Source organism: Diachasma alloeum, unplaced genomic scaffold (genome assembly GCF_001412515.2).
Source record: "Diachasma alloeum isolate Michigan unplaced genomic scaffold, Dall2.0 Dall_scaffold_00206, whole genome shotgun sequence".
NCBI classification, from domain to species: domain Eukaryota; kingdom Metazoa; phylum Arthropoda; class Insecta; order Hymenoptera; family Braconidae; genus Diachasma; species Diachasma alloeum.
In genome coordinates, this window is record NW_021680371.1 from 1,043,261 (window position 1) to 1,070,956 (window position 27,696).

General features: G+C 34.8%; 2 protein-coding genes across 3 annotated transcripts in view; one reads left to right on the plus strand and one right to left on the minus strand.

Moving 5' to 3' along the window:
- LOC107036201 overlaps positions 1-27,696 on the minus strand; it is a 54,923-nt gene that overhangs the window by 22,073 nt on the left and 5,154 nt on the right. The window contains exons 2-6 of the mRNA XM_015253984.1: positions 22,429-22,730; positions 18,913-19,055; positions 18,682-18,832; positions 17,024-17,267; positions 16,721-16,821 (exon numbers count right to left, since the gene is read on the minus strand). Of these exons, the coding sequence (XP_015109470.1) occupies positions 16,721-16,821; positions 17,024-17,267; positions 18,682-18,832; positions 18,913-19,055; positions 22,429-22,619 (830 nt within the window). The 5' untranslated portion in view covers positions 22,620-22,730. The remainder of the gene's footprint in view (positions 1-16,720; positions 16,822-17,023; positions 17,268-18,681; positions 18,833-18,912; positions 19,056-22,428; positions 22,731-27,696) is intronic.
- Positions 10,591-14,387, plus strand: LOC107036200 (prolyl 3-hydroxylase OGFOD1). Of its 2 annotated transcripts, none has more exons than XM_015253981.1 (3): positions 10,591-10,695; positions 10,761-10,904; positions 12,388-14,387. In XM_015253981.1, exon 3 carries the CDS (start codon positions 12,418-12,420, stop codon positions 14,206-14,208), a length of 1,791 nt encoding a protein of 596 aa, XP_015109467.1. In that variant the 5' UTR covers positions 10,591-10,695; positions 10,761-10,904; positions 12,388-12,417; the 3' UTR covers positions 14,209-14,387. The 2 variants fall into 2 exon arrangements, with proteins under 2 accessions (XP_015109467.1, XP_015109468.1); XM_015253982.1 differs by having other exon boundaries at positions 12,410-14,387.

Consider the following 27,696-nt stretch of genomic DNA (forward strand, 5'->3'; position numbering starts at 1 on the left):
AAAAAACATTTTTTCACGAGTTACGAACAATATTTTTCATCACAATGTGGCGGAAATTGGACTTTTAGGCACGCGGAGCGTGCCGAAAAGTTCACTTTTCGTCACAGCGTGATGAAAAATTATATTCCTACTTTCAAATATATGGAGCACATCAACATCTTTTTTTCGGTCCAGACTTAGGGGAGACCAGGGCAAAGCGGGGTAGCTAAGGCAAAGAGACGGATGTCAGAGCTTCTATCATATTTATATTGCTTTTTAGCAATCACTATTCACATCCTAAAGTTATCAACTCGCTTTTTTGATTTTTTATTGATCCCTGATCGACCCCTTATCAACCCCTTGAATTTCTCAATTTTGGTCTTTTTTATAAATGTACCCCACTATGTCCCGGCCACCCCGCTTTGCCCCGGTCTCCCCTACACCAATGAATTATTAAAATCTTCTGAAAACTCGACTCGCTGAAAATTCTCATGTTCAACCTGAAAATGTCATTATTTTGCACTTTTTTAAATCGATTTCTTGGGTTATCTGACAACTATTTCGCTTTCATAACCCCATTTCCCATTCATTGAAAGTTCAAAATTACCTGTGAATGGGGAATAATTTTTTTTGTTCAACTTTTTTTTTCGAAATCGTAAAATACACGGACGGGGATTCCCTTACTGTGCGACCAACTACGTTCGCTGGAGGGCTGCGACCACTTAAGGGGAGACGGAACTCCTTTGTCTATATCAAATCTTAGAACTGTGTTCTTCTATAATTATCAATTTCTATCTATGAAACTATTTTATCGACTTACTTAATATCACATTGAGTCAAACAAGTAGTTTAATGAATAAAAAATAGTAATTGCAGGAGAAAACAATTCCAAAAGTTCATACAGATACAGGGGTTCCGTTTCCCCTTAAGGGTTAATCATATGGGACATTCCATGTCAACTCAGCCACTTTAATTTTTTTGTACTTCAAAAATTGTAATTGGCACATTCAACATTAAGTACTATAGAAATAAAGAATTTGTGTAAATTTTCATGATCTTAGCATCACTAGTTTGCTCAAGATTCGTAAAAATAGCTCAATTTTTTAAAAACCCATCGTGCAAACGAATAAGCGGATTTCAATAAGTAAAGAACGATTTCTCGTGGTTTTCCAAGTACTTTTCCAATAAAAATAATACAGTATCGCAGGAACATTTAATAACACATTTTTCGATTTTTTAAATTTTCAAATTAATTAATTAATTAATTAATTAATTTTTGGCTAAGGGCCATTCGAAAATTAATGAATTTGTTCATTTTCTGAATGCCGATCAGAATACACATTTTTTCCACACAATTTCAAAATGGGACTCAGTAATTACCATGGTGGCCGATTCGGCATGGAATGTCCCATATAATGTTTGATAATTGTGACATTGTTTGTAATACAATGTTTGATATTTCAGTTTGTGTTTCACATTTTTCAGCAGATTTCGAGGTATTTTTCATTCTCCAAGAATCAATCCAATTCAAATGATGCTCGTACCCATTGTGAAGAAGAAAAATAGGCGATCACCATGGATAGATGGAAAAAATCGTAAAATTTTCAAATCTTATAATATTCCAACTTGCATTTTATTCCATAGCGGGAAATACCTGACAAAAAGTCCGTGACGCTACCGGATGTGAAGTAACCAATACATATTGCCCATTAAAATGCTCGGTTGCACAGCACGAAAGGAAACAAAACGTACACGAGAGGAGAAAAAAAAATCATCATAATTTTCTCCATGCACCTCCCTCATATACTCTCTGTACCCAACACTTTTTGTCAAGTCATAACGAACGAAATGTCTCGACTCTTTCCTCTTTCTTTTGTTCTGAATATTGAGGGGACACGATCGTTGTCATTAACAGTCCACCCACTCTGAATTTCCGTCACTTAACATATAAACTTGGAGCACGTAAAACGTTGACAACTATGGCCGCACAATGCAGAAAAAAATCCTTAAAAGCCCCCCGCAAGCAAAACCGTTTGGCCGAATATTTTTTTTTGTTTCTATATTGTTGAAAAAAAATTGAAATTTTTATTGAAATTTCTGAAGCATTAAAATCGAAATTAAAACTGAAAATTCTGTGCACTAAAATCATCTCCACGAAAAATATTAGGAAATTATTAATGGAAGATTTATCATTCAATCGTCCATCTCTTTTATTTTCAATGGGCCACACTTATTTTTTACACTTACTAAAGCTCGTTTCGGAGAGTTTTTGTTCTTAAAAAAGGTTTAAATGAAGACAATTATCATTGATTTTCTCATGAAGTTGTTACCTATGAATTTTCAATGACGTAATTACCCCTGAATTTAGCACCGTATTGTGTATTCTAGTAAAAATAACAACATTTTGAATAAAATGACAAAAACTTTGTAAAATTTGTGATTAAAATATTGAAATTCTTACTAGAATTACTGCGCCATTCACTAGAATTTTCTTTAAAATTCCTGAAAGGCCAAAACATGATACGCCTACTGAAATTTCTTAGAGATTTTTAACAGAATTTTCTTTGCTTGTAAAATCTCATGACGGAGATTGCCAAATATCTCCTGTGATTATTGCAAACACCTGGATAGTATTGGAATTACCTAAAAATCACTGAAAAAACTAGTAAATGATTTACTTCTATTTTTAGTAACGTAAAACTGGAGGAACCGGACTTCCGAAAAAGGCAAAAGCCTGACTGAGATGCAGATACGTCAGAGCGTTCACATGTGTGTATCGATACGCGCCCACGCAATTAATTGCACCAAGACTAGTATTGGAGTGAGGGGGGTGAGAACAGTCACAGAATTTATTGCGTTAATTATAATCAGCCAAGTGTTGCGCTTCAAATCTCAGGAATTCCAAGGTAGAGAGCAGAGTGATGGAACGAAAAAAAAACCAAGAGAGGAAGAGAATGGACCGAGGCAACAATAGCCTAACGTCGAAACGCTTGATAAGGTCAATGCTGTGTAATCTCTGCATTTAACTTTTCCCATCTGCTTTTGCACTTCCCTTCTGTCTCTCCCACTGGGCAACAGACACTCTGATAATTGCAGACAGTCGAAATCTAATTAATCGACCCGTTGAACCCCAATTGCAATTACAGATGCCGCTGAACTCCGAGAAATGAGATGGATAGGAGAAATATAGACGTATGAAAAAAGTATATAGAAATTTTATATACGGATTGCGTATAGAATTTCTATAGAATTTTCGTATATGATATTCGGATATTGCTAGACGGATATTTTTTACAAATTATTTCTATACGATTTCTATAGGTTTGATCCTATACGACCCACTGTCACATGTATAGAAACAGTTCGTATGGAGTTGCGACACTTTTCTATGTTTTTCTCTGGTGCGTTTAGACATCTTTCGTATGAAAACAAAAATTTATGTAAAAATTTATGTATAGAAATACTTCTTATAGAAATATCCGAATATTATATACAGACAGCCTATAGGATTTCTATACGCAATCCGCAAATGAAATGTCTATACGATTTTTTCATACGTGTAGAAGAATAAAAAAAAGTATTTTCTTCAATAAAGTCCGAGAGATATCGACAATTGGCAGGAAATGTGACGCTGGATATAAAGTGGATAAATCGGTGAGATCCATTCGAGCTGCGAGGTTGATTTCAACAGAATAATTTCATACGACTAGCTATTATCGGTGGGATTACCCTCGGGATTACCTATCCACTGGTGAGGGATTCACTATTGGGAATTTCCTTCTGAAATTTCCTGTAGTAATCTCGGAAATTTTCAATAAGTGGCATTTCTACGGAAATGTCAATAAATCTTGTCATTGAAAAATCACAATTTGGTGAGAAAATCGATGGAAAAAATCAATTTTGGCTCAATTAAGGATATTCAAGTACTTTGGCATTTTTTCTGCAATGAAAGATTTTTCTACTATTGTAGTCGTACATCAGAGCCTTCATTTGAGCCCCATTTGATCCTAAATTTCCGGACATTTGACAATCATTTTATTATTTAAATTGTGCAGGTCTGAATTTGAATTTCGATATTGAAGCGTTGGAAAATGCTTTAAAAATCTGAAAAAGAATTAAAAGAATTAAGTTTACTTTTGGAAGATGATTGATGAAATAATTTAAAAAGCTCACTTTTGGAAAATAACAGTATTTGCTATAAATAATTCATGAGCAATAAATTTTCCACTATAAAAATCATTTGTTCGGAATTGTAACAAATTTATCTATACTCGGAATTCTACCAGAAATCGATTTCATGTCTAAAAAAATAAGGTTGCCGAAAGTTTAAACAATTTCAATTATTAATTTATAATCAACGAACGTTTAAAAAAATAATCATTCTGTGCAAAATGTAATTTGAATGACGCTGAATATTCATGGTTTGTTTTCCAATTTTTCTCACGCACTTCGATTGACAATTTTGATGATTGAAAATGGTTGAATCTACAGTATGGTCTATACCAAACTGTAATAGAATATCCTTAAATGGAGAAATTTGGGGAAAATGAGGAAAATCGAGATAAATATACTCTTCAACTTTTAATGAATTGAAAATTCTGTAGCGGAGTGGTAAACTAGGATAACTGCAAAAGGGGAACTTTGTCTGAACAGTTCACAAATTTGACCACGTTCGTGAGAATTTTCGATTCAAGCAATAGAAAATTTTTCAAAAAAAAATTGCACTTATCCAAGTTTACCACTCCACTACACAATTCAACTCAATTCAATACTGAGTATGTATATTTAATTAAAAATTGACGTAAGTTGTGAAATTTCCGCATTACTTCTACTTGAGTCTCTTTAAAATCATTTGAATTTTGTCTGAATGTGACTCTAGAAAATGGCTCATCGATTGCCCACGAAATTGCAATTTTTTTTACGTGGATACGTCTATGGTTTCAATATGGGGGGTCATTTTGAGAAACGATCCTTATGTGCAGCGCCATCTATCGGAATTCTAGAAAATTCTAAACGTTCCGAGGTAATTCGAGAAAGAAGGAAAGACCATGGCCGTATCCACGTACAATTACAGCTGTATCGAAGGTACAGTCGCCTGCAATTTTTTGTAATAGAGTAAGTACTTGCTCTCAAGATTATAAATGAATTTCTGATAAGCTCTAATATTAAATTATAAATTATTACATGTATATAAGCAGTGTTAAAAATGTAAGAACCTTGTACATAGATATTATATATTATATATTATGTTATATTGTATCCTTCAAACTTAGCAGAATAAGCCGTAATGATTTGAATGCTTTAAATTGAAAAAAAAGAGTAAGTACTACTATCTCATCAATTCAGAAACTATTCCCAAAAAACTATAGTATTAAAGTTCAGATAGTTAGAGATTTCCCAGTGAAACTATTTTTCCTGAGAAACTTGTTTGTTAGCAAGAGAGTTTGGAGGAAATATTATTGTCTCGATCATGTATTCGCTGAGAATTTTGATGAATAAACAATCATTTCTTTCCTCATTACTTCATGATAAATTTTTTCACTGGAGTAAAATGAACATTCAAAAAGATTAATCTTTGATTTGAGAAAGTTGGGTTTCATTTCGAAGGCGTCCTCAGAGGAATGCTTCAGAATTGAAGCCGGGGAAATTTCCGTTTCCGCTCGTTTCAGACAATCTGTTTTACATTATCAGCTCTCCAGATAATTGACAATTTCTTTTTCACTTGGAAACGTTTTCCATTTGAATCTGAGAAACAATGAGAACAAAATGGGCTTTAATGTATCTGTTTCCAATAGGAAATTTTCTAGATAACTACCGAGTTCATTTTTATGTCAGAACGAAATTGCCGGACGTATTTCTTGTATTGAATAAATAAAACACAATTTTCTCCCATTTTCGTCATGAAATATTCATATTGTCGATTTCACGAAATTTCGTCAATGAAAATTAACGGAGGGCGTAAATTGAATTATTCCATGAAAAAATTATGGAAATCAGAAAAATTCTGAAGAAAAAATTCCATAGAAAAACTTAGCGATTTCGCTAGAAAATTCTATTGAAATTCTCTAGAAATACTATTGGGATTCTATTCACATTCTAGAGAATCCTCGTTAAAATTCTATTTGTTTTTTCCGCTGATTCTATGAGATATTTGATAGGAGGAAAAAGTTAAGATTTCAGTTTTTCTATAGAAATATTCTCTTGGAATTTTTTCGTTAAGAATACTTGGGCATGAATTTTCCAAGTTTTTTTTACTCGGATCCTATAATGCAAAAGAAAACAAAATACAGTGGAGAAAACTTGGAAAATCCGTCCCCAATAATTTTAATTGAAAAAATCTCAAGAGAAAAATTCAAACAGAAATATCGAAATTCATTGACTTTTTCTTATCAAATATCTAATACAATCTGCGCAAAAAACAATTAGAATTTTAACGAGAATTCCCGAGAATTTTAATAGAATCCTCATAGAATTTCTAGAGAATTTCAATAGAATTTTCTAGCGAATTCGCTAAAGTTTTCTAGTTAATTTTTTCACATGTGCATCTATAACGTAATCAATTAATAATCGACTCAATTGTTAAAATATCTTCTACATAAACAGCATCCTGTAACTGCCCTAGTGCTGCAACATTTACGTAAAAATAAAAGCGCAAATTCAATGAGAAACGCACTAAAAATCTCATAAAACAAACTCCACGAATTCGCTTTGTCAGGCGAATTAAACAATTCATCTCTCAACAAATCACGTCTAGATGTCTCAGCAGGGCGTAAAGAAAGTACCGTTCAAGGTCGACACGATTCAGCCAGTCGATACACCCGTAACTTGTTGTCTCTTTGATAAAACCCCGTTATATTTGTTCCATTTATCAAAATCGTCACTACAAATGCCGATAAAAATTCGCTAATGCTATGTCTACCCCGTTAAAAATTGTTGTCTGAAATTTCCGGTACACTTTATGGAAATTTTTATCGAATTTAATTACCACTGAAATTTCACGGAATTTTATCGACAGTGCCTATTCACGAGCTCCACGGTAACTTTTACCCTGGATATCTGGGAGATCGTGTAATTTCAACTTCTACTTCTCAAATTAAATCTAGACAATAAACTAGACACATCGAATCAATTGATAAGTGATGCGCAGACAGGCTAGTAAATAATTTTCTCAAAATATTAATTCGTTGAATACGAATATCAGTCTAGATTAACGTAAGAGATGTATCGAACTGTAGTTCCTCCTCCGAAACAGACACATTTATGTAAACTACCTAATCGAGTCGCTGCCGATTACTGAGTTGACCATTTAAAGACAAAAATACTTCTATTTAGTAAATATGTTGAAACAGTGAAATTTGGAGTCAAGTGGACCTGAAAATGGAAAAATACGAGGGATAAAACGCCTTCCTGATATTTCTGGAATGCAATTCTTCTAGGGGAGCTCAAATTCGATTGAAGGTGATTTTGATAAGGATTTTTTATTTATTTATTGTATTAACCTACAGTGGGTTATTTAATTCATTAAGATGTACGAAAGTTATAAAGGAAAATAGTAGTTGCTGCGGTAACATATTTGGTACAAATTTGTTTCAGGTCTTTCGCTGTGGACGCTAATACTTAGTTATCTTAAATTCTGATTTTACATTTTTTAATGAACTGGTGTGTAATCTTGAGAGGTTCGAGATCTTTTGCCACCAGAAATGCGGATATGTGACCGTAAATCCACGCGAAAATTTCTCGTAATTTCGCGTAAATTTTACCGTGGAGCGTGTGAATGCACCCTGTCAATTTTATCATTAAAAATTGTGAATTTCGTGGAAAAATCAAAGGGAACTGTAAATTTCAGTTCCATTTTTCCCTGAAAATAAATTGAAAACCAGAAAATTCCGGTAAATATATTCTTGAATTTTGAGGACTGACACTGAATGCGATTTAGGGGGAAAAAATTCAGGAAAGTCAAATAAATTAAGAAATTCTCGTCTTTCACTGAATTTTACAGAATTTTCCGTGAAACCTAAAATTTCATGATTTTTTCCCCCTAAATCGCATTCAGTGTCACTGTCCTGAAAAATAGTAGTCAACTGTCCATGAAATTTCGTTTTCTTCGAACAGTATAACGAATTCTAGCGCTGCAAAAAACCAGCAAGGCCACCCCTCAATCCCTCCACCATCTCATCAATACGAATTCTCCTGAAACCCTCTAACAATCAATCCCCAATCCTTTCTCGAAACACATCATTAACATTCCATACGATACAACAATCAGAATAAACGACGAAATAGACAAATTATGAAGCTGAAACTAGCGAAAGATTCGACAGCAGATTTGTCTTAGGCGAATCTACGGGTGTACAAATGTTTTTAAGGATGTATTCGGGGAGAGTGGGGTAAAATGGACGCTTTAGACTTTTGTTTTAATTACTCATAACTGAGAAACAAATTTATCACTTGAGCTCAGTTTAGGCTTATCACAAAGGGAAAGAATTGTTCTTTGCAATGAAAAAAAAATTCTTGAATTTTATCAACATTTCAACCCGTCATTAACATTTTAAAAAAAGTCAAGTGTCCATTTTACCCCAACCTCCCCTACAACCTTTTCGCCAAAATTCACGTTTTTTGAACTTTTCTTCTAAATTGTTGATCGAATTGACGTGAAAAAATATACAGTTTTTTGCGTTTTATCATTACTTAACGACTCACGAAATTTCATTACCGTGCAATCATTTTCCTACTTTTTTTCTAAAACTTTTCGGAAATTCACAAAACTTTAGAAAAAACGTAGGAAAATGATTGCACTATCTACCATGAAACTTCGTGAGTCAGTCAATAATGATAAAATGCAAAAACGGTATATTATTTCGCGTCAATCCGATCAATAATTTGTCAGAAAAATGAAAAAAACGTGGATTTTGGCCAAAAGGGTGTAGTACATCCTTAAGTAGGGGAGGTTGGGGTAAAATGGACACTTTTGACTTTTTAAAAAATCTTAATGACGGCTTGAAATGTTGATAAAATGTCATAATTTTTTTTTCATTGCAAAGAACAATTCTTTTCCTTTGTAATGAGCCTAAACTGAGCTCAATTGATAAATTTATTTCTGAGTTATGAGTAATTAAAACAAAAGTCTAAAGTGTCCATTTTACCCCACTCGCCCTCAATGCACAAAATCTTTCGCACTTGAAAAACATTTGTTCATATGATTATTAGACTCTCCTACACTTAAATATCCCCTAAATTGAATTTTCCGCTGACGAATATTCTGCTAGTTTCAGGTTCACAGACAAATTCTAAGTTATGAGAGTCACGAGCAGATTCAACTCACCAGCTGTACGTATCATGCGCTGGTAATAACAGGTGACGTGCGGGATTGAGTGTAGGAGTGAATTCGCAGGTAAGTGACACAATTAGAATAAAACACTCGTCCTCGGAGGATTTATGAAACTGTAACTCCCAAACTCACGAATTCGTTTCGTACGACTGTCTATTACGACACTTACAAATGGAGCCTTTTTTTAGTTTGGAAAAAATTCAACTCAAAAAAATTAATAAGCAAATTTACTCAAACTTGTTCAAAATATCCGGCGATAATAGAGACAAATACATTGATTGGGAATCGATAACACTCACAGAACGTGTAAAGTTCAACGTTTAAACGCTGAAACAGTTCACCATAAAATCTTAAAAATGAATCATCCTTTTCTCCACTTTTTCACACTGAAATTGTTACTAAATGCTCAAGTGCACCGAACCGAGGTATTTCGTGTACTATTTAGCAAGCAGAGGAGTATTGTCCAGGAGGCGAAATCCCTGGCATACACCGTAACAAAACGAGGAATGAACCAACGGTGTTTTTTAAGGAACCGAGTGGGGATAAAAGAGTAGTGGTGGCAATCCCAATTCTTTTCCCATTCCCCTCAAGTATTTCCCCCCCATTTAACCCCGCAAAGAACCGAATCCTCTTCACCAAAAGGTCGATAGATTTCGTTGAAAATGAATTTGTCAACATACTTTTGGGAGAATATTCTACTTACATTTCAGGTTCTTCCACGTTACGCGATTTATTTGCCGCTTTTTTACGCTCTCGGAACACTTGACGAGTTGACACACCTGACAGTGACAGTACAGAACTATTCGAATTGTGGGTGAATTTTTGATGATTGTTTCAACGACTATTTGTTATGATTTGGGAGGTTCAATGTCGAGGGTGTGACCACGACGTTATTATTTTCCAACCACTCACACGGTTATCCGTCACTGAAATCCGTCAAACGTGGGAAACAAGTCGGCCATCTTGATAAAACTGACCACCGCGAGATTACAAAACGACGGAAGCGGCATCTCACGGCCTTTGGGGGATCAATATTCACCTGTCAGTCGCGTTGTAGATTTAATTTTAAAGAATAATTACTAAATGTAATGATTGTTTTGTGGGACTATTTATTATTTATTTAATTTGTTTTCTCATGTGAAGTATTTTCGCAGAGAATTGTTGAAAAAATTGAAAAAAATTTCACCCACGTGGTAATTTTTTCAATACTGACTAGGCGAGGGGCCCCTCAAAGCCGAACTACAGTCCTGCTTGCGACAAACTCGTGAAACTCAATGTTTTCAGTGAGGATTTACCGCAGTGCAGGATAGAACGGTGTCCGGCGTGACAGACGGTAAAAAAAAATGACAAAGTCGCAAATTTTTTGACAACTGCTCTGTCGCTAGAAGGTACATTTTTTAATTGAAATAAGGCGTTTGGAATTGGTTATGCAAATGTAAATTATTAATTACAGATTCGAGAGGTGATCGAGATTGATTTCAACAGCGCATGCCGTTGGAGCACCACGTGGGGCTCGCATCTTCCATAAAAACAAGTGCTGAACTATTATTTTCAGCTGCGATCTTTATTAGTGAAGTAGACCGTGAAATTTGAAAAGGTACGAATTAATTTATCGATTATATGTCAAAATGATCCACGTAAATGTTAACACAAACAAATTCAATTCATGGGTGTTTTCGGCAATTATTGGTATGGTTTTGTACCTTCGAAAATTTAATTTTGTTGAAGCTTCTTATATATGGCTTTCTTATCATTCAAAAGGCTTCAAAAATTTCTTTCCATTTTTTTTCAAATTTTATTACGCCCAGAAGGTTTATTTTTGAATTTTGTGGGTTTTTGACAAAATTTTGCGCCTCCGCAGAGGTCAACTGTTTTTTGGGTTTTCAATATGACGACGGAAATTTTCCGTTCGTTCGATTGAGCATGGTGCCAATTAGCTCACATAGTCAAAAATGCTTCAAATCACAAAAAAACTGGAAAATTGTGCGTGGTACGCCCTTTCCCCACCTCGATTCAAGATTTTTTTGTTTCCTCACTCAAAGTGACTATTTTTACGAAACTTTACACTGGAAGTCGCATCCATTCTATCCAAAAATAATTTTTTTCAAATTTTGTTTTAAAAATTTTTTCCCAAATTCTCATTTTTTTATTTTTTTATTCAAAAATTCATTACTTATGGTCCATAATTATCGATAGATAATGAATTGTGAAATGAGAAATTGCGAAAAACGAAATCTGAAAAAAAAAAATTTGGATAAAATGAATCCGAGTTCCAATCTAATTTTTTGATACGTTTCTCAAAAATAGTCACTTTGGATAAAAAAATTAAAAAATATCCAAACGAGGTGGGGGAAGGGGGTAGTACGCACAATTATCTACTTTTATGGCGATTTTAAAGCACTTTCAATAATATGAGCTAATTGGCGCCATGCTCAATCGAAAGAACGGAAAATTTCCGTCGGAAATACTCACTGAAAACCCAAAAAAAAATGATCTGTGCTGAAACGTGAAATTTTTTTTAAAACACAAAATTCCTCATTTTCTTCAATACCCCTGTGCGACGGTATCCATTGAAATTTGATTTGATTGCTTTTGTTCAGCAAGAGTTCCTTGGCATGTAAAATGTAATTACTCGCTTTTATATTGAATATGGGCGAAGATAAATAACGAAGTGCACTAAGGGAATCAGAGACAATGAGAAAGTTATGATGTGGAGCTGCAACTGCGATTTTCACAGCCTCATAAAGTGCTAGGCTTTCAGCTGTGAAGATCGATGCTTTTCTTTCAATTCCAATTTAAACCTCAATATTCAGTTCTGGACAGTGACACGCAATGCCAACTGATCCTAACGGATTTATAATTTTGTATATATTTTCTCAATAGCAGAGTAAATCTTTAGGTTTGAATGCTTCAATAAAAAAAAACACAAAATTCAGAAATTAACGTTCTGGGCATTCTTACATGGCTTTTTTATCATTCAACAGGCCTAAAAAAAATTTTAAAACTTTTTCTCAAATTTTAGTATTAAAACTTATGTAAGAAAGTATTGTTTCTGGAATAATTTTTTTTCTTGGAACCAGCAATTTCTTTTTCTCTCTATAGATTCAATCATGACTGAAGATGAACCCAAAAGAAAAAAACTCAAGTCCTCAATCCTCTCCGAGTCCCTCACCACGGAAGACTTCCAGTCCCTCTTCAGGACCCACTGGCAGGCGTCCACCCCCCTAAACAGCCCCAGTCTCGAGGTGATCGCCACCCCCTTCCGCGTCTGCAAGATCTCAAACTTCTTGAATAGCGAAAACTTCCTGGAGAAATTGATCACCGAGCTCTCGGACATTGAGACCAGAAGACCGGAGACGGACCTCTACAGTTTCGAGCAAACGTCGGACCTCGCGAACGTGGACACCGAAAAAATAGTACAACTCCACCAGTTGTTCCAGAACGAATTACGAAATTGGATGCAAACAAACACAGGGATCGAGCTAAACACGAAGATTTCGATGTCTTCAACGGCCTACTCTGACACTGACTATCTTCTTTGTCACGACGATCACCTGGGGGACAGGCGAATAGCTTTCATTCTCTACCTCTCGAAGAACTGGACCCCAGAGGATGGAGGATCCCTCGATCTCTTCGACACAGACTCTTCCGGCCTCCCAAGGAAGATTGTTCGCTCTTTAGTCCCCGAGTACAACTCCCTAGTGTTCTTCGAGGTGTCTGACAACACTTACCATCAAGTGGCAGAAGTAACGTCCCCTGACAAACGCAGACTGACGATAAACGGTTGGTTCCACGGCCCCATCAGCCCCAGCACTCGTCCCCCAAGACCAGAAATCGAAGCATCAGAGTTCCACGAGCCTTCAGCAATTGCAGAAGACCTCAGTTTCTGGGTGGTGGAGTCTTACCTCTGCGAGGGCATCAAAAAGGGAATCCAAAGGGAAGTGGAAAAGAAATCCTACACTTATCTCACTCATTTTCTGCGGGAAGAAGTCTACAACAAAATTTCTGCTGAGATAATGAGTGAGGAGATCAAATGGATCAGGATGGGGCCTCCAGACTCGAGGAACTATGAAGTAGCTGATGAGGAGAGTCTTCCCAGTACCTTGAAACAATTCTACGAGATGTTTAAATCGATTGAGATGTTCAAGCTGTTGAAGGAGTACACAGAACTGGATCTCGTGCCCGATGGGAAGGACATGAGACCGAAGATGGTGATCCAGTTGCAGAGGTGGACTAAAGGGTGTTATACTTTACTCTATGATAAAGAAGATGAAGAAAACCTTGTAAGCTGTGAAAAAGCAGAAGATGATGATCTGTCGAACCCGAATTATTGTTCAAAGAGTGAGGAAGAATTTGCAGAAGTGGAAGAGCATGAGAACGGCATGAACAAATTGGAAAATGGGGGCAGAGAAAGGAAGGGCTCCTCCAGCAGCTGTGAAAATCCTGAAGAGGAGAAAGAAAAATTCATGAGGAGGAAGAAGAGAAGAATAAGGAAAAATGAACCCAACAGCTCGACAACTAGTGATGTTGCTGGGGAAGAAGAAAGAGGAACATTTCCTCTTGATTCTCATGACTCTCAGGGATCTGACGTCAGGAAGATCAGATCTCCATCCGATTCCTCAGGGAACGATGAGGGCAGTGGTGACGAGACTGACGAATCTGACGCTGGGCCTGGAACTCTTGATGTTATCATGCAGTTTAATACCAGTCGAGTACCTGAGGACGTGACTATTGATTACGTCGATCCTAAGGAGCCGGATGGAGCTTTTATTCATGTACCTCCTGAGGACAATCATCTTTGTTTGGTTTATAGGACCATGGACACCAGCAGGGTACACAAGTACGTTAACCATTATTGCGAGGGATACTTCTATAATCTCATGTGCAGTTATCTGGAGTAAGAGACTCACTTCCGTGTCTTCAGGAAAGAGGTGAAAAGTTTGGACTGAATGAATTATATTTTTTTGTTTGGAAAACACTTTCTAGAAATTTATCCATTGTTCTTGTTGTTTCTAGAGATTATTACGATGTAAGAATGACGTATATGAATATCTACATAAATATATATAGTTTGTTTTGAGATGGTATAGATTTCTATTAAAGTAGCGCTTCGCGCCCGTCGCTAGATTAATTTATGCTATTTTATTTTCATTTCCGTCTTCACAATGAGATTAATTTAATTTTATCCATTCTTATTCTTATTATACATATTTTTCCCCTTAATTCACAAGTTACCCCATTGAGTGAAGAGGAATTATATTAAAGATCAATCAGAAGTGTTTTTTTTGTGATCAAAACAAATACACAAAACAAAAGTCATTCGAAATCTCATTCGGTACTAGAATAATCCCTCCATCTATTCGTGGAAATTTTTAAAAAGGGATGATCGACTAGAAAATGGAGAAAATTTGTTTTTCTTCATTTGTGACGGTGGAAACTTGGAATCACTATTTTTTTGGAATATGAGCGGGATATGAGTATTTTAGAATTGTATGATCTAATTTTTATGAGAAGAAATGAAAGTAATGTAAAAAAACGTAGGCGGCAAGAAATAAAAGTCTCCGGAAAGGTGTAATATTGATATATCTTTTCGAATAATGAAAGAATACCCATAAATTCGAATTCTATCCTTGACTTTTGATAGAATGAATAGAATAAATGACATAAATTGAGAATTGGAGACTAAAAATTTTATCGGATTATTATTATGTAATTTCATGGAATAACTGAATTGGAATTTAGTTTTCATTAATTTTTCCCATCAAATTGGGAGACTTTAATGACGAAACTTCAGTGGAACTTTCACTTGGTAAAAATTTCCCAGAAGTATACTGGAAATTTCAGCCCAGAAATTCGAAGTATGTTTCACTCTGCGCATGTAATATATTTTTTAGAAATTATATTGGTGAATTCATCCGTGTTTCTAATCAATAGCTATTTTCAACCAAAAACTCCGATACCCATTTTGCTCCTCCCCTAGACTAAATGTGGCATGTCATTCTCGCCAGTGATTCTCTATTGTTAAACTAAACGGGTATATTTACAAAACATGACCATGTTCTTAATTCTCAGACAAAGCCGATGGAACATTGAGAAATGTGAACTCATGCAAATTCATGGATAAAAATTAAATTTCTGAAGCATCGTTACGATGGAATAGGCAATTGGAAATATAGAGGGAAATTAGACGCATGAAAATTTCATAGAAAGAGCTAGCGCATTCCCTAGAAAATTCAATTGGATTTCTATTGGACATTCTATTTGTCAATCGCTGATCCTATTGACAAATTCCGCGGCCTCTTTGTATTTTTTTTTTCAATGGGAACTATTTCATAGAAAACAATCAACAGAATTTGATCTTTTTATATTGAGATATTTCCTGCAGAAATTCCTCGACCGAAAATTCATACCCAAGTATTCTTACAGAAAAAATTCCCAAAGAATATTAATGTAGAAAAATCGAAATCTATGGACTTTTTCTTACACTGAGAAAAAAAATTTCTAATCAATAGAAATTCTATGATTGATCCAAATCGTTCATCGATTGAATAGTCGCAAAAAAAATGCTATTGTAAGACACAAATATCAATTTAATTTTAATGTTTTCGATTGAAAAAGAATGAGATCAGTTATTTAAACTTTTTTTTTGTTACTATCTACTTTTCAGTACATGCAAATCAATGTCGGTATTATCTTCTTCGAATAAAGCATGTAATTATCCAATTTATCAGCATCACGATATCCCGCAAAAGAATATCTGTTCGATTGAAAGCAGAATTCATAGATGCAATAAAATATTCATTTGGCCTATGAGGAACATATTGTTGGATACTCATTGATGCGAGACTTTCGCGAAGCGCAGTTTCTTGTTTACGACAAACGCAATTCTTCATCATTTGAACTGATTATTTTTCCATTGCAATTGTGAAAAAAAAATTATTTGCGCCAAATCCGAAGCGTTTGAACTAAACCAAAATTGAATTGTATGAAATCGATTTTGTCGCAAAAACAAGTATTTTCTAAATTCGATAGAATAAACAAAATATACTATACTATAACAAAATCGATTTCATACAATCCAATTTTGGTTTAGTTCAAATCGATATTTGTGTCTTACAATAGCATTTTCTTTTGCGACTATTCTACCGATGAACGATTTGGATCAATCATAGAATTTCTATTTCTTAGAAATTTTTTTTCTCAGTGTATCAAATATCTCACAGGATCAGCGCAAAAACAAATAGAAGTTTAGCCAGAATTCCCTAGAATTTTAATAGAATCCCAATAGAATTTCTAGAGAATTCCAATAGAATTGTCTAGCGAATTCGTTAAGTTTTTCTATTGAATTCTTTCATACGTACTGACAGTAGTAGACAATATGTAGCAGAAGCCTGGAAAAAAATTGACACTTACGTTGGCAGGTCACTGGATCCATTCTCCACCTTGACGACATTAGTCTCAGTATTTTCATTAATGTCCAACCGTCCATTGCTCAGAACTTCAGTAACAAGCCCCTGAAAGATCGATTCGGGCAACGAACTTTAACGTCACAATTGTTGATACTATCTTACAAATACTATAGTCCTGGGTACTTATAATTTTTTTCTTTTCATTTTAATTTTCAACGATCGATTGTCTCTGATAATGTATATCCTCGTCACGGTTGATTGCAGTGCAGATCACAGGGTTAATGTTACAATAAATTGAACATTTTACCTGAGATTGGGAGGAGGAGGGTGAGGCACTGGCGATCCTTTTTCTGAGTTCATTCAATTGTAACTCATGTTGAAAGCTCACATCGGTTTCCTGGGATACCCCACGATGCCAATCGTCTACGGACTCGGTTGAGTACTCCACACGAATCCACGGGCATACGGTAGACGATGAGGGCAGGGAATTCTTGCTGTTTGGCCTCGGAAGACGGGGGGAAAGTCTTCGGAGCAGTGAAACTATTTTTGATCTGCAGGAAAATTCGTTCTAGATAATGACAGTCACTAATTATGAGAGCGGAGAAGTTAAAAAATATTTCTTAATAAATGAGTTAAGGCCCGGGTGTACTATCTTTCGAACATTAACTCGATGTTTTTTTCATCTTTCGTCATCTGAAATTGTCAATTAAGTCCTGCATCATCCAGAAGTTTTGAAAAATTATGAATGAATAATTTTAAAAAAGTAGAAAAAATTCTTAATTTTTTTAAAGAGCATTTTAATTTATATTCAGAATAAGTTGAATAACAAGAAATTGAAAAATGTATCTGATTTACGGTGACAAATGGCGGCCTGTCACCCAATATCATGCAGGGGGAAGACTGATTTCGTAAATCTTTTCCCATACTGCACAGAGACATTTATTACGGAAAAGGCCCCTTGAAAAAAGTTGTAATATTTTGGAGAAGTTTTTAACCACACTTTTATCACATAAAAATGACAGATGACTACATACCACTGTTTTGAAAATTGAGATACCTCGCTGTCACTTCCCATGAGAAGTTAGTGTTTTAGTATCCACCATGGAAAATGTTAGCTGATAGATAATTTGCCACAGCGAATCAGATATTTGTAATTTCCACTTTTTTCAACTCATTCTGAATCTCAATTAAAAACGTTCTTTGAAAAAGTTCAGATTTTTTTCTATTTTTTTAAATCATTCTATCATAATCTTTGGGAACTTCTACATGATGTACCACTCAATTGACAATTTTGGATTACGAAAGATAAAAAAAATCCAGATAACATTCGAAAGATAGTACACCCGGGCCTTGATGATATAACAATCTATGTGTGAAATCATGTATGTAACTTTTGTTTTTTAATATAAAGTTCTGAAATTTTTTGTTATTTGTGAATTATAAGTGGGGAAATATGGACCGATTTTCATCATCATTAGCTCAAGATTGGCGGAGTGGAATCAAACGAATTCATTATTATTTGCCAATTATTATTGCCAGTTTTGACTTTCATAATTTGACACGCCCCGTTTTGCCCCACCTCTGTTATTTATCAACTTTATTAATCCTGACTTCAATGTCTTCATTTTTTCTGAAATCACTGATTTCGAATTGATCAAATTATTTGAAATCATGAAATCATCTCTCTTGCCGCTCAAAATCACCGAAATCATTTTTTCTGAAATCACCCGAAATTGACTTAATTTCGAAATCCTGGTGTCACAACACAATTACGGAGTGAGTAGTCCCTCGGTTCAAAACGTTGACAAGGTAGAAAGAATTTGGTTTCTCTCTATTCTCTTCTTTTTTCGTTTGATTAAAATTGTTGTTGATGACCGTTAATGGCTGATGAGTAGGAGTTTTTAATCACTAATGTTTTAATTGATTCCTTAGTTAAGAAAACCGTCACATTGGACGTAAATTTACTTAGCAGTGGGGGGGGTTCTCAATCCAATGACGTTGAAGTTTAAATTTCTGGAATGTAGTTGTTCAGCACTACAGCTGATGTCTTGCCACTCTGAGTTTATTCTGCGGCCTATTCGCCAGTCTAAACTACTGCTTTGACGAGCGTTGAGAGCTGAAACGTGATTTGAATATTCAGTTTTATCACAAATGGTTTCGAAAAATACCCTAAATTCTTAAATATAAGGGAATTACCTGCATCTGTTGGACTCTGGCCCAAACGCCAATCCAAAGACGTACTATTTCTATTGACGTTATAAATGTTATCACAGGATTTAGTTGCGAGGTACGTCCCCTGATGACGACGCCTCAGCAGTCTTGAAACTGGTCCCAAATTTCTAAAAACCGAGATATCAATGATTCCTCTACCACTCAAAAGAAAATCTTTCGTGAAATTGTTCTCAATTTTCTGGAGTTTTCATAATTTATGGGTCCATTAAATGTGTCTTTTAATTATTCTATGAATACATCTCGAAACGAAAAAAAGTTGGTGACAATTTTAAAACTTGTAAAGCTAAGACGGTTTTAAAAACTAGTGAAAAAATATGTTGAGAGAAATTAATTATATTTACTATCGTCACGATAACCCGCAATTTTTTTTTATACTGTTGGAAATTTTTTGAAATTTCATGGAAGATATATAAAAAGGCACACGTTTATTCCTACATGTCTGAAAGAGAACTCGCATGCATGATGATGATGATGCTGATTTTGTTAATAATATTGATGTTATTAATGGTGCTGATGATGTTAGTGATGTTGATGATACTGATAATGTTGGTGTTGGTAATTTCCAACAGAGGATATCAGTAGCGAAGTGGTAAAACGGTATAAGTCAATTTTGACTATTGACCAGTTTTCAATGAATATCTCGGAATTCAAGGGAGATAGCAAAATTTTTGTTATAACCTTTTCTGTAGAGCCGACTGAGAGCTACAACAAATGTGATTACGAAAATTTCGCTATCTCCCTTAGATTCCAAAATATTCCTTAAAAACTCAATGTGGAGATGAGTCGACTAAACCGCTTTACCACTTCGTTACTGATATATTGATTATTAATTGAAGTTTTCATGGATTGCGCCGAATTTTTCAAGAACTTTTAATAGAAGTTTGCATAGATTTCTATCGAAAATCCATCGCTTTCTAACGCAAGTTTTCATAAGTTGTGTCGTATCTCCTATCGATTCTCGATAGAAATTTCCATCCCTTTGCAATGAAAACAAAATTATGGATTTTCAATAGAAGTTTGCATCGCTTTCCACGAATTTCAACTTATAGTAATACTACGGAAATTCGTATACGTGAAAGACCATGATAATTTCAATGAACTTACAATAATAACGTGATGAATCATGCAAAATCTATCAAATTGCCAGGCGCGCGGAGCGCGCCTTTGATCTTGTTATTAAATCTCGCGAGAGTGACATTGAATCGGATTTTAGGAAAAACGGTTATGAAATTTTAAATCAATTTCAAGTTGTAAGCAGAATTCACGAAAATTGATGAGTTTTCAGTGGGAGTGTAATGGAAATTTCGCAATTTAATTGAATTTTCTGTGCAAGCTGAATATTCAGAAACGAAATGACATGCATTTTCAATTTTTCCCTGAATTTTCCGGATTTTTCTGAATTGTCACCGAAAATAATTGAACTAAAAAATCAAGTATTTTATTGATTTCCAGATCATTTGAACAGAAAATCAATGGAATATTTGATTTTTCAATGACAAAATTTCCTGAAATATCAGTAGAACTTGAACACGATAAAAATTTGGTACCGAAAATTCACACGAAAATTTTGAACAGTGTAGAAAAGATCATGTGATGTATTTTTTCAGACATCTTTATTTTGAAAATAGGTATTTCTCGAAAATTTTAAGTTCATTTTAGAACTTCCGTTTTTTGCACCGTCGCTCGCTAATTGAACTCACTTAGCACAAGGGGTGGCGGCGCATGTACCGTTCAACGGAGGAATAATGACGTTTCTTACATCCACATCACCACCTCTGACTAGAAAAGGCAATTGGCAATCTTCTTCTGCTATTTATTTTGCTATTCTCGAAATATTAAAGTGGAAATCGAGTGAGGGGTATTACCTGAATGCGGATAATACCGCAGTGTTTTGCAGGGGGGAGTGGGGGAAAAAGGACACTTAAGACTTTTTTTAGTCTTGATACCTTAACTTATTAAATTACTTGATTATTATTAACATATTGAATTACTAACGAAATGAGATTTTTTTCTCCGGAAAGTACAATTTTCTTCTTTTTTGGAGAGCCTAGACTGAACTGAATTGATCAATTTTATCTCGTCCTCAACTTATCTATAAGTTATGGACATTGAGAGAAAAGTAGTAAGTGTCCATTTCACCTCGTCCTCCCCTATATTTTCCTTGCAGTTGCCAGTTGTTTCACAGAAAAATTCTTTGATGTAAAATAACTAGATTGAATGAATGAAATCGGATTTCGACATAAAAAATAAAATCCTTCTCCCCCTACTCAGTTAAAAAAATTCAGCCGGATTTTCAGAAAAAAAAACCTTCAATTCGATTTAGGAAGAAAAAATCTATGAAACTTTAATTTTTTTAGGAAATTGGAGTAAAGTTCCAATTTTTTAGCCTAAAGATGAAAATTTCACAATTTACATGAATTTGCAAGTAATAATAAATATTCACTGCTAAATTCCATTGAATTTTCAAAAAATTCCTTCAAAATTTTTAAAATTCCCGGACTTTTTAAGGAATTCCCCGAAAATTCAGAGAGCACTGGAATGTAGGGAGAGGTTTCTCTCAGTTTTCCTGTTCTTCTATTAATTTTCCCGGAATAATTAAACTGAAAGTTACAGTTTCCACGGACTTTTCCACAAAATTATAATTGGCAGTGACAAAATTCCTTGAAATTTTAGTGAGAATGTTATTTGTTGGAAATTTCCAAGACCCTTACCGAAAATTTCAGGGGAAAATTTTTGCAGTGTAGTAAAAAATATTACACACTCGTTTAAGAATTTTACCCTGTAAGGGCCTAAAAACTTCAAAGAATGAATGTTTCAATGAAAGTAGATGCAAAGGTATCAAATTTTTGTGGTGAATACATTCCAACATTAGATCTTCAATATTGAAAGAGAAAAAGTCTAAAAAATGTTTGTGGTTGTGGGGAGAAATGCACAGACGAAAAAATTTAATAGAAAAACCTATCGAATTCGTTAGAAAATTCTATTAAATTTCTGTTGAACTGTTCTATTAGTTTTTGGCCGATTCTATTGAAATGTTCAATAGAAAATATTCAGTAGAAAAAGTCAATAGAATTCAATTTTTCTGTATAACTTAATCTATGAAGATATTTTCTATAAAATTTCCTCGGCTCAAATTTTTTTCGTTTGATTTTCTTGATGAGAAGAAAATAAGAATAGAATGAAAAAAACTTGGAAAATTCGAGTCGAGCAAATTCTATAGAAAATATATGAAAAGAATAAGTTATATATAGAAAAATCGAATTCTGTTGACTTTTTCTATTCAATGTTTTCTATTGAACATGGCAATAGAATCAGCCAAAAACTAATAGAAAGTTTAATAGAAATTCAATAGAATTTTCTAGCGAATTAGATAGGTTTTTCTATTCAATTTTTTCGTGCGTGTGGATGAGCGGTATTACCAGCTGAGCGGCCAAAACACCGCCCCCCCCCCTAAATATTAAAAAATCTGATTCCACTTCCTTTTTATATTTCCGTCCTTGACTGGGTGGTTTATTCTCACACGGTATGAGATCCATCTCAGGCTCTGGGCAGTATGTACCAATTCTCACATGACTGTATGTCGCCCGCAGTTGAATACCATCAAGCGGTCGAAAATTCCTCCTCTCCACTGACGACACCCTGACGACTTCGATTTTCGGACGGTTCGCCATATCTCCGCAATGTTATAATTACTTCTTTCCTTAAAAGTGGTGTTTTTGTATCACAATGTGTTTGATCCTCTTCTCTCCTTTTTTCCTTCCATCACGAACAATGGTAGGCCCCTTGAACCAGAGAACAAAATTATACCTGAGGAAAGGAGACATGATAAAAAAACTGTCAACTATATCAAAAATTCTTGAAAATACAACAAGTCAGTAATGAGTTTTTTCTTCTTCTCTTTCTCTCTCTCTCTCTCTCTCTCTCACACATACAAAACACACATCTTTATGATTTATTTCACTGCAAAAACAATGTGTTTGACGCCCATTTGAATTAGTTATGCCGCGAGACGCGAGAGAAACGAGACGAGACGAGACGAGACAAGGAGAGTCATTCGAGACAATGATAGAAACGAGACGAGACGAGAAAAGCCGGTTGAGAACGAGAGAAACGAGAGTCGAGAGAGCCTCCCCCTCTCGCCCCTCTGTTTTTTTCCGTGCAAATTGGATTATAAAGACGAGATCAGCCGAGACGAGACGAGACGAGAGAATCTCCCAATTCTCGACGAGACGAGACAAGAAATTGCTCTCGTATTTCCATATGAGACGAGAGAATGCTTTCCTGACAACAAGACGAGACGAGAAGATGTAGTTTCTCGTCTCGTCTCGTTTCGTGGCATCACTGATTTGAATTTCCGATATTAGACAGAAAACAAAAGTCGGAATGGTCATGAATTCGGCAAAATGTCTGACGAATTGTTCATTCTTAATCCTTAAGTGGTCGCATCGTGAGGGAATCCCCGCTAAACCAAAACTTATAAGTGAGATATAGTGATTTTGCCGGAATTATATCCTGAATATATTCGCCTTATATATCAGGTATATGCTAGATATATCCGATGGCATATAAGTACACAGATATATCCAACATATATCTCAGATATTGCATTTTTTGCCGGAAAATGTATCACATATAAGCGGATATAAGTGACATATATTTATGTATATATATTTTTTCCATGTGGGAACATAGTGGGAAAACTGAAATTGGAGAAAGGTGTGGGTAACTGCACCTGAAATTTATCCAGGAAATTCTAAGACGATTGGGAAAATAGGGCACAAGATAAGATAGATCACAGTTGTGATCGTTGGAAAGAATGAAATTGTTAAATGGACTTCCAGACTGATAGTTTGGTCTCGCGTCGTCGACATGCCAGTGGGTTTTCAGATCAATCAGAGGAGTGATATATAGAACAGAAAAAAATATAAAAAGAGGGTCTAATATAGGCGATAAAAAAAGATAATTAAACACATGCCCATCTGATGGCCCGTGTGTTATCGTAACGCTCAGGCGAGCATCGGGAGCTCGATAGACGCTACAGCGCCCGTACACTCAAACGACTCAGGTACACAGTACTAAAGAGATGAATATTAACTGTGAATCATCAACCAAGTCCAACAGAGTTGAAACATATTAGAGCTGCGGGACACCCTCGATTTTCAGACATGTACCGACCACCCACGTTCTAATGCGTAATTATTGTTTTAAACAATAAAATACGATCACTGAACGTCAAGTAAACAATTTTTAATTAATTTTAGGCATTGGAATTATTTATTATCAACAATTAAATTGTTCAAATCGCTCTAGCACACAAACTATGAAGTATAGACGAAAATTTTCAAATTATGAATCATCTAGAACTTAATAAGGAATAATTTTTGTCTATTATCAATTTTACGTATCTCTCACAGATTCCGAGATATGAGCAATAAACTAGTTACGCGACCCGACATAGCGCTCTCTGCTTGCGGCGTGCGGTAGGTTTGAGAGCGCTGTGTTGGGTCACGCAACTCTTTCCTTGTTCATATTTCGAAATCTAAGGGAGATATGTGAAATTGACAAAAGACAAAAATTATTCCTCATCAAATTCTAAGTGATTCGTGACCCGAAAATTTTCGTATATCTTTCATAGTTTGGGCCCTAGGGCGATTTGAACAATTAAATTGTTGGTAATAAATAGTTGCAATGCCTAAAATTGATTCGAAAATGTTTACTTGACGTTCTGTGATCATAGTTCATTGTTCGAAAAAAAGAATTACGCATTAGAATGCGAGTGGTCGGTCGGTCAATTTAGAACCGCTTTTTGGGGGTGTCCCGCTGCTCTATACATATAGTATGATAAATTTTCAGACTGAATGCGGCCGGATTTGTGTTTCCTGGAGAGCTGACATATCCAAGCATTGGAGGGTCGGAGGAATTTCCGATCCGTAACTCTACATCCCGTTTGTCTCAGATTGTTTTTCCTGACGAGGTGATATCACTTCGAAAAAACTTGTACGCCGGATCTCAAGATTTCAATATTTCAAGGATCCTGAAATGTTCTCTGGAATTTGTAATGATACTGACATTTATACCTGCCCGACGTCAATAATTTCCCAAAGGTGGCACTTTTTTTTTCCACCAGACGACATTTCAACTACGACATTTGAACTGATATTTTCAACTCCAACATATCAACTAGTTTTTGTGAAATTACTATATTTTTAGGAATTAGCCAAAATTTTTTCAATCTTCATTTTTTTCTTTGCTTTTCAACAGACAACGTAATGCAACTCAATTTAACCACTGAACCAATACATTAATGATTAATATCATACAAAGATTCAATTTGTTTTTCTATTAAGGGGAGACTCTTGTGAGTTTTGAAAGTCGTGGGTTATTGGAGTGAGACTTTTCATACGCTGAAGATCGATTATATAGATCTGAAAATGAGTAATGAGTACAAACAAAATTTTTTTCATTGTTCGTTTGCCCAAAAACGCTTTAAATGCTAAAAACAGTGCATTTTTTTTTTGCAAAATTTTCAGAAAAATGTGTGGAACAATAATTACGAGCTAGTTTTTTGGAATCCGACTCCTACACAGCTGATTTCTTTTTTTTTCATATTAAAAAATTCACTATTTGTGTAAAAAAATACAAAAAAAGCAAATTTAGCCATGTAAGAGGTGAATTAAAAAAACTAGCTCGTAATTGTTATTCCACATATTTTTCCAAAAATGTTGATAAAAAAAAATCATTCGTAGGTCAAAAATTGGAGGCCCTGGACTGTTTTTAGCATTTTAAGCGTTTTCGGGCAAACGAACAAGAAAAAAAATTTTTTTTTGCACTAATTCGTTTTCAGATCTATATAATTGATCGTCAACGTATGAAAAATCTCACTCCAATAACCCACGACTTTTAAAACTCATAGTAGTCTCCCCTTAAATAAAAGAAAATAAAACTAATTCAGTATTCAAATTTAAACAATGAAAAACAATGATTGTTATGACTCGACTAGAGCTTCACAATATATAATTTTAAATTACATTCTCTTATTTTTTTACAACATTCAGTAAAATTAAAAAAAAAATTTTTTTGAGCATACAAAATAAAACTTTCTGTTTTATATTACAAATACTAATAGCAAATTTAAGTGCATTCTTCAAACACAAAATAATGCTATATCAATTTTAAACCCCACATATTGAGTATGCTTGAGAGCTACTAATGGGCCATAAGTTTATATAAATCCATTACAATTCGCAAAAGTTGTTTGATACTAGTTTTTAAGATGTATACGGGAGAGTGGGGCAAAATGAAACATCAGGCAGAATGAAACAATCGAAAAATGACTGTTTGACGCAATTCAAGCAAAAAAAATTGTTTTTGATGAATATTTTTTTTTAATAACTTTTTTTTATTCTTGAGAGTACTGATGAGAATAGTAATTTTGAATTCAGTGGACTGGAAAATTATTGAGAAGTTTTGACGGGACAAGATTTTGTTAATGAATTAATTGAAAACAAAATAAAATAGCAAAATCCAAAGTCCAAAATGCTCCTGGGGAGACCCAAAGGGAGAAAGAGGAAAATTGATGCTGAATTTTAATCTAATGAAATAAGAAAAGTGTAATCGGCCTAATCTAATCAACTGAATTATAAGACGAATAAAAAATTATTATTTTCATCAGTACTCTCAATAATAGAATAAATTGATAGAAAAAAATTAAACAAAAAAATTTTTTTTCCTGTGAATTGCGTCAGTCATTTTTCGACTGTTTCGTTTTACCCCACTCTCCCTTATATATGTATATAATGAGTGTTTTTTTATTGAACAAAAACTTTGGTAAAGAAAAAAAAATTAGCTGTTAATAGTGAAGAGTTGACAGTCAATAGGAATTCGGAATAGAGAATTTCCCGACCTATCCACTGCAATCGACGTCATCAACCTTCACCTCGGCGTTCTTGAGAAGAGTTCATTCACGTGTGCGACGAAGAATTTCAAAACAATTCCTTATCATCCTACGCAGTAAAAATGGGCGTTGTACATAAAGTAATGTTGTAACATTTCAAAGAGACATAACACGCAATTGAGATAACGTGTTCATTATTAAATACCGGAGTGAGACACTTCTGTTTGCCTTGATAACGTCCTTGAGGCAGTCATACGATACATTACACGGAGACTCATATCCCGGTTGATGTTCTACTTATCATATGCTTTATGAGCATGGACAAGCTTATCCCCTCCGTTCTAGGGGAGAACGGAGTATAATGAGACTACCTTTTATATTTCTCATCCTTATTTTACTCCGCTGTTCCCTAACATATTTTTCTTTTAGTATCAGATCGATATATCTTTATCGTTGAGAATGTTTTCTCCTTGTCTGCACTTGATGCGGAAAATAATGGGCGAGTTAACAGGAGGATCGTTATTTTCTATTTCTGGTTCATGGACTGAGGTGGGTATTATGAACCTGTAGTATAATAATTGTGCAATTAGAACGGAAAATTGGGCATTCACGCGCTGAAAGAATTTGTTTACATAAGAACTGAATAATCAGTACTGAATTACCTAGAAATTGATTCGCGCCAAAAATCCAGATTGACAATTAGTTGGATAATTGGTAATCGTTCATTCAGTTATTAACTCCTCAAGTGGGCTGGAGTAATGGGTAAGTTCGTTGGCTCACATGCGAAAGGTTCCGAGTTCACGACCCGGTCGGGTCGGTGCGATCTAACTAGTTAGTCTTGATCAAATTTCGCA

What these genes read in the sequence shown, in the direction of transcription:
- LOC107036200 (XM_015253981.1), top strand. Translation starts at nt 12,418, where the DNA reads ATGACTGAAGATGAACCCAAAAGAAAAAAACTCAAGTCCTCAATCCTC.